The 12787-nt window shown below is 35.9% G+C and overlaps 1 protein-coding gene and 1 long non-coding RNA gene across 2 annotated transcripts in view; one reads left to right on the top strand and one right to left on the bottom strand.

Moving 5' to 3' along the window:
* LOC112994825 (uncharacterized) overlaps window positions 1-12787 on the top strand; it is a 47317-nt gene that overhangs the window by 26411 nt on the left and 8119 nt on the right. The window lies entirely within an intron of this gene.
* The window catches only part of IPO5 (importin 5), a 46256-nt gene that overhangs the window by 11240 nt on the left and 22229 nt on the right, over window positions 1-12787 (bottom strand). The window contains exons 10-23 of the mRNA XM_026119415.2: window positions 11662-11768; window positions 9139-9263; window positions 8960-9049; window positions 8695-8868; window positions 8253-8471; window positions 6853-6936; window positions 5901-6033; window positions 5691-5812; window positions 5028-5124; window positions 4288-4460; window positions 3686-3797; window positions 3303-3358; window positions 914-1036; window positions 58-277 (exon numbers count right to left, since the gene is read on the bottom strand). Coding sequence (XP_025975200.2) covers window positions 58-277; window positions 914-1036; window positions 3303-3358; window positions 3686-3797; window positions 4288-4460; window positions 5028-5124; window positions 5691-5812; window positions 5901-6033; window positions 6853-6936; window positions 8253-8471; window positions 8695-8868; window positions 8960-9049; window positions 9139-9263; window positions 11662-11768 — 1835 coding nt within the window. The remainder of the gene's footprint in view (window positions 1-57; window positions 278-913; window positions 1037-3302; window positions 3359-3685; window positions 3798-4287; window positions 4461-5027; window positions 5125-5690; window positions 5813-5900; window positions 6034-6852; window positions 6937-8252; window positions 8472-8694; window positions 8869-8959; window positions 9050-9138; window positions 9264-11661; window positions 11769-12787) is intronic.

Consider the following 12787-nt stretch of genomic DNA (forward strand, 5'->3'; position numbering starts at 1 on the left):
AAATGAGCATTTTTTGGCAGAGTCAGTTAGATAGTTTTACCAGGTGAATGTACATACCTGTACAAAAAGGACGATAGCTGTCCCCACCAAATTGTGCCATAACTCCAACACCATAAGCAGCTGCTTGCCTAACCTCTGGGCTGTTGTCACATATTGACTGTAGCATTGGCCTCAGGAAGTATTCAGCATATTTGAATGAGGAGGGACTGCAATGCTCTACAATGTCATCAAAAATGCATAAACCCCACTGTCTATCTGGCCACGGCCTGTGTGGACACTGCATCAAAAACAGATAACAGGTAAGCCATCTTAAGTTTGGTATTTTTGTACAATGATTCTATCACCAAAACAGATTCATTGCAACAGTAGTCTAGCATTTGTATCAAGTTCTTCACAGATGATTAAATTTAGTCTTACAGACATGATAGTTTTTATAATGATACCAACCACAATGCCATAAACAAAATAAAATCAGGGTGCATATCTGAGCTAATTAAAAGAGTAATGGTTTTAGGCTAAATCTCTTTACTTCCACTTCATGCTCAGTTACCTATTTCACATGCAGTTACTCCCACTAACCCATCACACCTTTTTGGGCCCTCTTCTTGATATCTCTTTTAGAGAGGACCAGATACTCCCAGGCAAATTAAATTTCTCAAAATTGTTTGTGTCAATGATTCTGGGTCTTGAAACACAAAAGTTACAATTAGCACGGCTCTGCAGTTGTTTAAAAAGCATCAGGTAACAGCTTGCATGATTCACATCAGATCCAGGATAAACTTTGAAATGCCTCTATTTAGTAAAACAATGATTGCTACAGTTTGTCTACCAAGTTCTCTGAGAATCCAGCGTGGAAGCCCTATCACATATCAGAACAAATCAAAGTCAAATTAAAAGAATCCAAAGTACTTACAATTAGGTTGACAATTAGTGGTAATAACCTTTCAAACCATGGCAACACCTTCTCCTTATAACTGCTGAATATCGAGTGCAAAATGTCCGACACTTTAGTCAAAATATAAACATCACTATCATCCTGATGGGAAAAGAATGCAACTCACATTGAGACTAACAGTCTTTAAAATACCCAAAGTCACACAAAATGCTAAGGTCTCTAAATTAATGAAATAAAGCTATTTGGCTTTGTAAAAAACAATCTTGTTAAGTTCACTATTTTTCAACTCTTGGTATTAAAGTTGATTGCCATTTAACTTAGGGTGCTCAATCATGTTAGACTAAAAGGTTTGTTTCAGGGACACATTTTATTATGACAAACACTGTCTTGTACAGATGTACTGCTTCAATGGATCCCCTTTATAGAAGGCAGAAGGCCCTTTCCTGGAGCTTACAAATACTGTAACAAGCTTTTATTGAAAAGTAAATAATAAACTGCCTTTGTGATAGAAGGTTGTGGCAAAAATAAGGAATATTAATCATCTCCTCTTATCCCTCAGCTTCATCTTTTAGCTTGCACAATTGATGCATTAAATTGGTGAAGTAAAGATCTCTAGCTCAGATTCAGCTACCAACTCACATCATGCTTACAAGTGAGGATTGAAAGTTGTTCCCTGGACCTGCTTGTGTCAGGAAAAAAACTGACTTTGTTTTAAAGCAAGTTCTGTTGTACTCAGTATGATTTCTTTAACCAGTTTATAATTTCATAGGCAGGGAAAATGGAATAAAGTTAGTTTCTGGTCTCTAGTGAGAAACTAGAAAGTATTTCTCATGCAAAAGGCAGCACACCACAACAGGAAATTTAAACCCTTTCTGTTTAGACAGCTTCTGCACTGCCAAGGTATAATTCAAGCAATACCTCTGGAGCATACACACAAAGAAAATAGAGAAGAACTCCTCCCCCGGACACACACGCGCACATACACACACACAAACCAAAAAAACCACTCTGCTGCATTAGGCCAGGTGGTCCACCTGCTCTGGTATGCATAATAGCCAATAACGGATGCTTAAGGAGAGAGAATAACACTTGTGCAGTGCATACCTTCTCCCACCCTTTATCAATTAGCAGTTTAATAACTGCCTAAGGCAGGGCTGTGCCTGGTAACTTATCAAAATCAATGAGATCAAATATAAGTTAAAAGCATTTAAGGAAATGCATTGAAACTCTTCCACAGAAGCTGAATCTATGCTCTGCAACTGTTCTATTCGCTAGCTTTTTCACTCCTTACCAGTGCACAGCGATACATAAAAAGGATTATTTCCAAACTGCCTATCTCGCTGTCTGCAAGAACATTGAACAGTTTCTGCTGTTCATTCTGTTCATTCACAAAGTGGAAAATCAGGAGAAGCTCTTGCTCAAGACCTGGGTGTTATTATCGCTTGATCACAAGCAGTACGCAGATGCCAGAACTTAACCCTTTTGAATGCTGGCAAAATATTCCTAAAGAAGATGGGCACAAGAACTGTATTTTTATTTAAGAAAATATTTACATATGGATGCAGGATCTGTTAAGACGCATTCTGGAGTCTAAGAGCAGGTTAAACTCACATAGACAAACTTCACAACTTTATTATGCATCATGTAGCAAAAATACTTCCTACTAAATTCTACTGGGTAGCCTCCATTTCTTATAAGCAGCAGCGAATTATCATTTTTTATTACATTCTCCATAACAGTGAAGATTTAATAGAACTATTCTATCTCCTTTTCAGTCATCTCTACCTCAAATTAAGAGGTCAGTTCAGTATCTTAGCAGGTATGTCATTTTGGGACCCTCTCATAAGGAAACACATTATGCACAGCTACTGATCCTGCTGTCCTTCTCTGATGCTGTTTTAGGTCTATCTTTTTTGAGACAGGTTCCTGACCTAACATGTCAGAGGCCCAGGTATCAGAGATATGCTCAAAGTTTAAAAGCAACCCAGGCCTATAAAAACACAAAATAAAAACACAAGGCTGCAAGGTGGGCCTTGGATTACCAATAGCATTACAGACACTGTTGATAACAGAATTTGACAGCATACTGCTTTTTTTTTTTTTTTTTTTTTTTTTTTAAAGTTACCTGAAAAGAATTGTTTGAGAGGAAGATGAAAATTTGAAAAAGCTATATTCTGAACTACTTCTTTCAACACACTGGACAAGGATTCCTTATATATTTTCCAGTTCACATATGTGAGTGTGACTGGAATGGACAATTCTTGCTGAAAGTTTTGAAGGGATATGACAACAGTGCACTTTCCCTGTTAAAAATAATTCTGAGAAGATGCACTATGCTTTGAATAGCATGTCATATTTATTTCCATCCTGATACTCTATAGGGAAAAAAATCCCCTAATTAACTTACTTCATCTTGTAATGACTCTTCAACTTGTTCATCATAGTCTTCATCCTGTCTTTTCACTAAATTAAAAAAAATATATTAAACCATTACAATACTGCTACAAGTGTGTGGGGGATTTGCTGTCTTTAATAAGCTTTAAAGAGCTTTCACAGAAAAACAGAAAATAAAATGACACATTGCAGATTGAGAATGTATAAAACAGCATGAGAAACCAGCAATAAAAGTAGAGACACCACAAGGACAAGGGAAGTGCATAAGACACTGCTGTTGCTTTAAGAAAACTGCAAAGAATTCAAATTGAAAAAGTGCCACAATGTTATAGACAAGATGTTCTGCCTTTAAGAACTGCCTCTATCATACATTAACATGTATTCATGACAACTTACCCTGTCTTAATTCTTGATTTTTAAAGTGCTCTTCTAGTTTTCCTTTTAATATTCCTCCAAGTTCTTCAAAGTGTTCATTGTTAAGGCATCCATCTCCCATTACCTCAATGCACTAATGAAATAAAATTTTTACTTTTTCAGTATTGAGCAGTCACAATGAAATTGAAACATGCAGGGGATATATTAATACAAGCTTTGCTTTAAGTGATCACTAGCAGAAATAACATAAATAGAACATTTATACTGCACTCAATTCTCCACTTACAGAAATAAGGCATAATACCACTGTACATTTCACCCACAGGACTTTTAAATAGTTTGTGGTTAAAATTAAGAAATCTGGTATTAATTTTAGGTTAATTCACTTTTTTTGCAAGAATCAAAATACCAGTGTAAGACTAAGTTTTCCAATCAGCTATAACAATGTTTATAGTCAAGCTACATGCGCGCACACACCCCTCCCCCCATAACCAAAATACATTTAGAGGTGGCTTTGCATTTCTGCTAGCCATTTAAATTAACATAACATGCATGTTCTTTCTTACTGTAAAAAGCTACCATCAGTAGCATCACAATATTTCTAGAAAGAAAGAATAAGTTACCTTTGCAAAAGAATGCATTATTTCTGAGAGAACATCTGAATCTGGTTCTGTCCCAATGGCTTTGATGAGTGCATCACACATGAAGTGCCACATCTGTGTGAGGTACTCTGGCCCACGAACTCTAGCACATTCAAGAAGGAGGGGCATTGACTCTGCTGCTGCCACCCGAACACGTTTTATTGTTAAGGAAATAAAATGATCAAAGCCAACATGAAGTGCTTAGAATTTAAAATGATCAAAGCCAACATGAAGTGCTTAGAATTTAAGCATCAATTACTATTATGAAGTTATTAGTTTCCTACCTGAAATTGATTTGTTATTACACTCCTCTGCATTCGGTTTCCTAATTAGATGCACATCAAAATCATAGCAAAATTAAACTGCTTGCTATTTAAAAGCTGTTACCTATTCCAGGCCATGACAGTAAAGCTCTTCAAGGTCTCTCTCACTTTGTTGACCCAAACAATATTTTCTGTACTGTTTGCTTTCAACACTACAGGCCACCTTAAGAGAAACAGGGTGGTGGTGGTGGGGAACAGGATGGGAAGACTGGGATTCACTACTTAAAATACTGTGTGTAAAATAAGGTTCTCAGAAACAAAGTTTCTGCTACAGAGAACATAATACACCATCTAAAAGTGCTAGCTTACACTTTCAATTTATTTAGAAGAGTGTGCACAACTTTCTGATTCTTCCAAACCACATTTCCATTTTCACAGTAGAATTCATTAAAAGGATATCATCATGGAAATAGAACTTCAACAAGGGAACCATCAGCTTTACAACTTGCTCTGTGTACTCCACAAATCCTTCTTTTAGCTCTTTTGCATAGCAAACCTGAAGCCAGAACACAGAAATGCCAGCATTAAGGGAAAATATTGTTACTAATATTTTTAAATTATGGAATAGTCAATCAGTGAAAGCTGAGCAAGGAGATGGCTAAAAGGTTGTTTTTTGTTTTGTTTTTAAAGAAAACATGCAATAATGCTTTTACCTACCCCTCAGTTACGGTATTTTAAGAGAGACGGATAGCAGCATGAGTTCTGACTATTAATCCATAAGCTTTTTTTTTTTTTTTTTTTTATAAAAAAGAAAAACAGAATTCAGAAACCTCAATATTTGTAAAAAGAAACTATTTATTCTTTAACTTCTCCAATTCTTTAAGAATTCTGCTGAAGTAAAGGAAAAACGTCTGCTTATCTTAAAAATTCAAGCCCCAGGTACAGAGAAATGTTTAGTCAAGTAAACAGCATAGTAAAGAGTCCAAAAATCCAAGTGCAACAGTATCACCCTAAGAAACACAGATCAATTTGATACCATAACGAATACTTTTATTACAGATTCTGACTTCAGACTTGCTAGTCCAGCAATAAGTAGATCACTAAGACTGTTCTATTACTCACCAGCATCTGGCATGCAGTTGCTTTTTCTTCAAGGCCTGCAGTTTTAATTCCAAAACTTTGCTGATCTCCTAGGTTTACAAATTCCCAACCATCATCATCACTCATATTCTCCATATCTTGTGCTGTTATACAAAGCAAAAAAGTGTTCTAAAAATGCTACAGAACCTTTTATTTCAGTGTTTTTCAAGCAAAACATTATCTTAAACCTACTGTCTAAAAGGGCTACTTCAGGTTTAATAGATGCCGTCTTCATTAAAGGTCCCATGACAACAGGAAGGTACTGCTGAAATTCCTTTCCAAGAATTTTACACATTCTGGCCCACGCTGAGATCATATAAGAAATCTATAAATAAGAGTGCAGAGTTTATGTTCCATATTTTAATGCATATTTAAAAGGAAAGTGTAAAGGAAAATATTATACAATAGGACTATTTTTTTCAGAGTCTGTCAGCAGTGGATAAAACATTTAAAAGAGAAGAAAAACTAATTCTGCATGCAAGCTATAAAAAAAATGCATCTTCCAAACATCTTCCAAACAGTTACAAATAACCAAGCATTGACAGTATCTCTTATAAACATTCTTATATACATAAAAATGTAATAGTATAAGATGTACTTGTAATGCAACCATGACTGTCTTCAAAAGTAAAAGTTCTTTATGAAATAAAGAATTTCCTTAATTTAAATGATATTACTAAGCTCCGTTCCTGAAAACGGCAAAAGACCATGGTACTGTGTTTTCAGAGAAACAGCTGTTTTCAGATGCACACGTTAAAATAGCTGTCCACACATTAGAACAGCTGTCTAATGAAACTCGTGGAACTATTTATAAAAGGTGACAGCAAGTGAATAGATCATACAACGTCAAATAAAGTAGTTACTAATAGACGAGGAATGATTGCACACATGCTAAAATTTCTTCAAGCAAATATAGACGCTGGAAGACTGATCTTAAATGCACTTCTCTGAAAAATACCTGATAACTATGGTATTTACTAACTAGATTCTAAAACATCTTAGGGCATTGAATCTTAATTTTTGTAAGATGGGCTGAACAGATATTTTGACGGTGTAATTACATTTCTGGGGAATGTCACATGTACAAGCAGTATATTAAAAACTAACCAAATGATGTGCTATAAAGAGATACTTTTTAACATACCTGCGGATCATCATCTTCTAGATCACTGAAGTCTGTCTGTGTCTTCAGCAGCAGCTGCATGACATCTGAGGCATCCTGCATAAACTAGAAATAGGAAACAACCATATGTTTTTAAAGGCAAATTAGAAGGGTACTCTACCAAGACTCAGAACCAAACAACTTAAGTGAGCATTAACACCCAACACGCTCTCGAGACACAAGCTAAAGTTGAAAATAAACTGAAATGAGGATAAAAGTGAAAACACAAGTTCTTTTTTTGGCTGCACCACAAAGTCATTGTTGACTTAACTACACTGTACTTCTATTCACATATGTGAAAGCAAACGGGCAACTACTTTAAAAAGTGCTACATGAATACTAACGTTGACAAAAAGAATTTTACAATTCTAAACTTCCCCAAATATCCTCCCTACTATTTTGACTTCTCTGTGGAACTGGGAAAAGCCAACAGCATGAGCATACTACTTATAAGCTAGTAATATTTTAGGTCATGTCAGATGCCCTAGTGATGTTACATACCTACGCTCTTTCCACTCCCTTCCCTGTGCTAAATGTTATAATCCACTTAGGAGATCTGACACTAAAAGGATTTCCAGTAGCCCTCTCCAAGAACAATTTATCAAAGGTTACTTCTGCTTAACATGTTTTCAATTTAGTTACATAAATGGCTGTTTGCTGGCAGACCTTCTTCTAAGTCAAAGGAAAGGGCAGAAATTTGCTTTTGCTATGACTCTTTTCCTAATATGCACATCATGCTATTTTATTTAAAACTGTAATTTTACTGAGTGATGAAGACAGAAAATTAAAGTCTACAAACAACAATTCCAACTTGTTATCAGAACACCACTCAGACTCCTATATAGCCCATTACAGTTGTTCCTTGGCTTCTTTATGGATATACATTTTAACTGACATACTACCAACAACAAAAAAAACCCAATTGCCAAATATATCAAATGTCATGACAAAAAAGAACTGGCAATATTATCAGAAGCACATTCAAACTTTTTCAGGCATCTGCTTCTAAAAACTATGTTAAGTTTCCTTTTAGCTACATACATTTTAGCCCCTATTCTGACACTGCCTAAATGAGACTCTTCAGTATTTCTCTTAAGAATTCAACCTCACTTTCAACAGCTGTCGAATATGACAAGAGTAGCTTAAAACTGTGGGTGTTTTTGTTTTGTTTTTTTAAACAACAGGCTTCTGTTCTGAATTTCTGAATCTAACCAACAAGACAGTTATCTCAGAAATAAAAAAAGACGAATACAAACATGAAAACCAGTGACAACACATCTAGAGGTTGAACAGGTGAACACAACAATAATTCAATATGATCACTGAAGAAAACAAGGGTATTTTAAAACATATTTAGGCAGTCAGATGAGACCTTGGCTTACCTTTTCTTTACCAACAGCAAGACCAATTAGACTGATGCATTCAATAGTTTTTCCTCGTAAAAGTCTTAGTTCCTTCTGAACAGCATTCTCAACAATATGTTTTAAAGAGGGCATAAATAAGTCATAGTAGGGAACAAACTTCTCCTCTGCTGTATCTGCAACTGATGCAATCGAAGTCACAACTTGCTCCAAAACTAGCTTAGTACCTTTCTGTATCAACTTGGAGAGAGGGAAAAAAAGGATTATATTTCTAAAGCACAAATTTTAGTCAAAAGCAAGCCACATCTAAAATTCTACTATTATACATGTCTTAATTCTTGTCAGTTTATAAACAAGTAGACATATCTGCTGATACTGTTATTTCAGATGTTACGTTCAGCTACAGAGACTTTGTGTATGTGACAAATTACCCTCCAGAACTGACTCATTCAGTATATTATACCTCTTGTAATTTTATCACCATAGTGGAATGAAGATGCTTCACTAGGTTATCCAAATATGGAATAAGCAGTGACTTGGGACAATCTTCAGTGAAGTTTATGAGTGCTGCAGCCGCATGGGCTTGAACACGCTGGTTGCCTTGATCTTCCATGGTTTGCAGAAGAGCTGCTATCACCTGTAACAGAAAAGTTTATTTTCAGAGAAAAAAACAAATTTCTGAATGGGACATGGTTTTATCACTTCTTTCCTACTGATCTACAACTTGCCTTCTCATGAAATTTCTTTTGGAAACCAGGTGCGAAGTCTGTTGCCATTTGTCCAATAGCATTACAAGCTGCATATCTTACCCTTGGATGCTGAAAAAATAATTCCCTCAAATAGTTAGCAAGTAGTCAAGACAGCAGAAGTGAAAACATTTTGATATAATTAACTGAATTAGACTCACAGGATCCTGAAGGAATAGCAAAACAAAATTAACTATCTCATTCAAAATTCCTTCCATCTGTTGGTGGCAACCTTCCCCAATGGCTGAGAGTGCCATCAAGCCAGCATGCCTGTATTTCCAGTCAGCTACAGAAGACAGAGTGACAAGAAAAAAAAAAATCATAATTTTGGAAACTACAAAGCACAATATACACAAGTCACCTATTTTGGGGTGAGGGGGCAGGAGGGAAGGAGAATTCATCAACTTGATTTGTTAGAGGCTTTTCACTTGTCCTCATGCATAATTCCAAAGGTGTACATAAAGACTTGGTTATCTAATCCAGGCCAAATCCAGACCTAGAAGAAAGTTCTAAACTGTTGACACAAATATACATCTAGTACTAACATCTGGGAATTGCATTTTAATTAAATGAACTAACCAGGGAAATATCAAGAAAATTTTTCCTTTCTTTTTTTTTTCCTCCTCTCAATGGTGTCAGAACATTCCTCGTTTCAGAACGGTAATCAGAACAGCATAGCTACCTTTTTTGAGGGGGGAGACAGCAAACAATATCTAAATTTAAAGCATTAATTTAATCAGAACTGAACTTCTCAGAAGTCTCATCAAGACTATTTAAGAACAGCATCATCTCATTTAGGGATTATTATTATTATTACTTTATTTATTTATTTTTTAAGTCCTATTAGATTATTGGACTAGTGGGTATTGTTGAAATTCTTTCATGCCCCTCTACTTTTTCTCCTTTTCTTTAGGCCAGGGAAGCATGCATACAGCTGTGATTTGTAACAAAGTCTTCCTCTGTGCTAGAACAATGGGGATTACAGAAGAAAAGAAAAAACCCAGAGGAAAAAGAAAACAGGCTTATCAAACACCCTCTGGGAAAAACAGTTACTGAACTTCTCCAAAATAATGCAAGATTTCGTTACTGCATGGTTCACAGTATGAGAATCCTCACACTCAAGCTTCTGTTTGATCAGGAGATAAAGTATCATCTTGATAGAAGGTGCAGTGAAGCAGTAGTTAATTTTGCTGCTATTTAAGTTCACTGGTTACTCCTAATTAATCCTGTACCTCTTGCTGCTCTCACCATATTAATTTCAAGTCTGGATTACCTGCTAGTAGTACTACAAAATGAAATCCAGTCATGTTTGGACCATTTGACTAACCCATACCCAAAAAGGGAGATTTTAACTTATTATTCCAATAAGCATTTGTGAAAAAAGTTGCGGGGTTAGAAGAAGGGAAGCAGCAAAAGAGATGACATTCCATTAGTGCAATTCAGTATTTTTGTGATAGTGAGCCGTCTGACAGTTTGATTTCAGAGTTTTAACATTTTAATCCAAGTGTCCTCATCTTTCCCCCCCAGCTCCCTACCAGTGAGAACCTCTGAACCAAAAAATGCTGAGTGCATTTCCCTTTTCTATTAAAAAAAAAAGTTGCTAATGTTCAGGGGAAGTGCTGATGAAAACAAGAAAACAGACTCATCACCTGTGTGATTTCGCCCCTCCACAAGAGACAGGTCTTATGGCCATTAACTCCACACCTTTCTGTGGGTACTACATAACTAGGTATTTGCTAACCCTGAAGATATGAACACTGAAGAGTTCAATCAACGGAGATTAATCCACCTCCAAAATAAAATTTTCTTCACTGAAAAATTTATTTCCAGACAGACTTAATAAACATTTAAGCTTTGCAGCTGGTACCTTCTTTGAGTAGCCCTATATTCCATATCTAATATAACAGCCTTTTTCAGACGGGGTTTTAAACCATTAAGGTAGGAAAAGAACCCAGAAGTTCTGCGTTATCTTCTATTGTGAAGGCCCAAAACATAGGTCACTTGAAAGTGCACGCAACAAATGCACAATGTATGTTTGAATGCTTGTGTAAGCAATCATAACAGGTGTTTGGAGGAGAAAACGAAGAGTTCAGAGCAACTGATAAGAATATATGGAATGTCCTCATGAGCCAAAGATTAGAATCAGCACACCAAAAACACAGCTGGCCCACCACAGAGTTCCACTGTATCGTGATATGTCAAATTCCAGGAAAAAAAAAATTCTCCTCTATAGACCGTAATGTATTAATGCTTCACTTCGATGCGGCATTTCTGAAGAAGGAAAAAAAAATCTGAGCTACAGTGTAAAAAGAAGCAGTTTAGGCACACTTAAGGTGCTGTGGGGTGCTGTACACTCATTTAGAGAGAATACTCTAAAATAAGATAAAGTCTTCCCTTATTTACATTTAATTCACAGACAGCAAGGTTAAAAACTGCAGTTTGGGGTTTGACATCTTTGTTTAGTTGTCCATGGTGTAGAAAAAAAGTTTTATACACTGTATATATAAAGTTTGATAAATCTCTGTCTAAAAGGTCTAAACTTCCAAGTTTACAGCATTTTCAATTCTTGTTACTGAAATCAAAAGAGGAAGCGTCAAAAAAAAGTTACTTAACTAAACAGGAAGCTTTAAGAGTTATTAACATTTTTGGAAAGGCTAGAATTGTAAAAATTTACAATTACTTACGATTCTGAAGCATTTGCATAATATGTTCTTTAATCATAGGTAAAACAAGTTTTCCTCCAAGGCCACATGCCATCCTGTCCAATGCACTCTCACCAGCAACTGCATTGCTAAATATCAGTTAGAAAAATATCAATGGTTTGATATCTACAATAAATCAAACAGTTCAGCAGGGCATAGAAGTGCCTTTCTTGTGATTCTATTCCTTCAAACTTTTACCATCTGAATATATATGATCCTCTATAGGTAAATAAAGCATGCCCAAATCTAAAACACACACTTATATCAGGAATGCTTCAGTTACAAAATATTTATTTACACTCAAGGCTCCACTTATTCAATGGGCTACAAATAACAAATGCTTAAGCCTAACTAGCATTGAAGGTATGCAAAGAATTTTACAATGATTACATGTATTTAGAAAGCAATAAATTAAAATTGCAGTCAATTAAGCAATAATTCTGGCCAGCATATTTTGTACAAAAGTCATGAGAACACACATGACTCACTTCAGAGTTGCTATAAATCAAGTGAACCGGGAGAATTCAAGCTTTAGCATTTAAGAGACTTTTTTTTGTGAGGCTGCAGTACCAGTACTCTAGTAGCATGTTCTTCTTGCCAGTGACTCAGGCAGAAAACATTCAATCTAGGTGAGGAATCTGTGACTTGGAGCCAGTTCCAGAACTGAGAATAGCCAAACATTATCTGTGTAAAGTGATTTGCTCCACCCAATAGAATTGTTCCCTGTAGAAAAGGGGAAAAAAGTTTCCAGGACACAGCTAACTACTGTTACAGTCTGGGTATGATCAACAGTGTAAGAGCTTAAGGTTATTACAGTACATCCTGAACACCCGTGCTGATGGAAAAAACGAGTAACAGGTTTCAGAAACGTATGAATCTCTTTCTCCTTTCAAGCATCAGTCAACAACATCAGAAATACAGAGGTCTTCAAACTATCATGCCTGAATCCCCAAGTCTCATTACAAACCATAAGTAGTCTAAAAATTCATATGCTGTGGACAAAAGTGTTCACACAAAGATATCCACAATATTATATTTGCTCTTCAGAGATGCAGATTAATCATGTTCAAACAAACAGAACCATCACCAGCAGGAAAACAGAGCATGA

The sequence above is a fragment of the Dromaius novaehollandiae genome, chromosome 1 (assembly GCF_036370855.1).
Source record: "Dromaius novaehollandiae isolate bDroNov1 chromosome 1, bDroNov1.hap1, whole genome shotgun sequence".
NCBI classification, from domain to species: Eukaryota; Metazoa; Chordata; class Aves; order Casuariiformes; family Dromaiidae; genus Dromaius; species Dromaius novaehollandiae.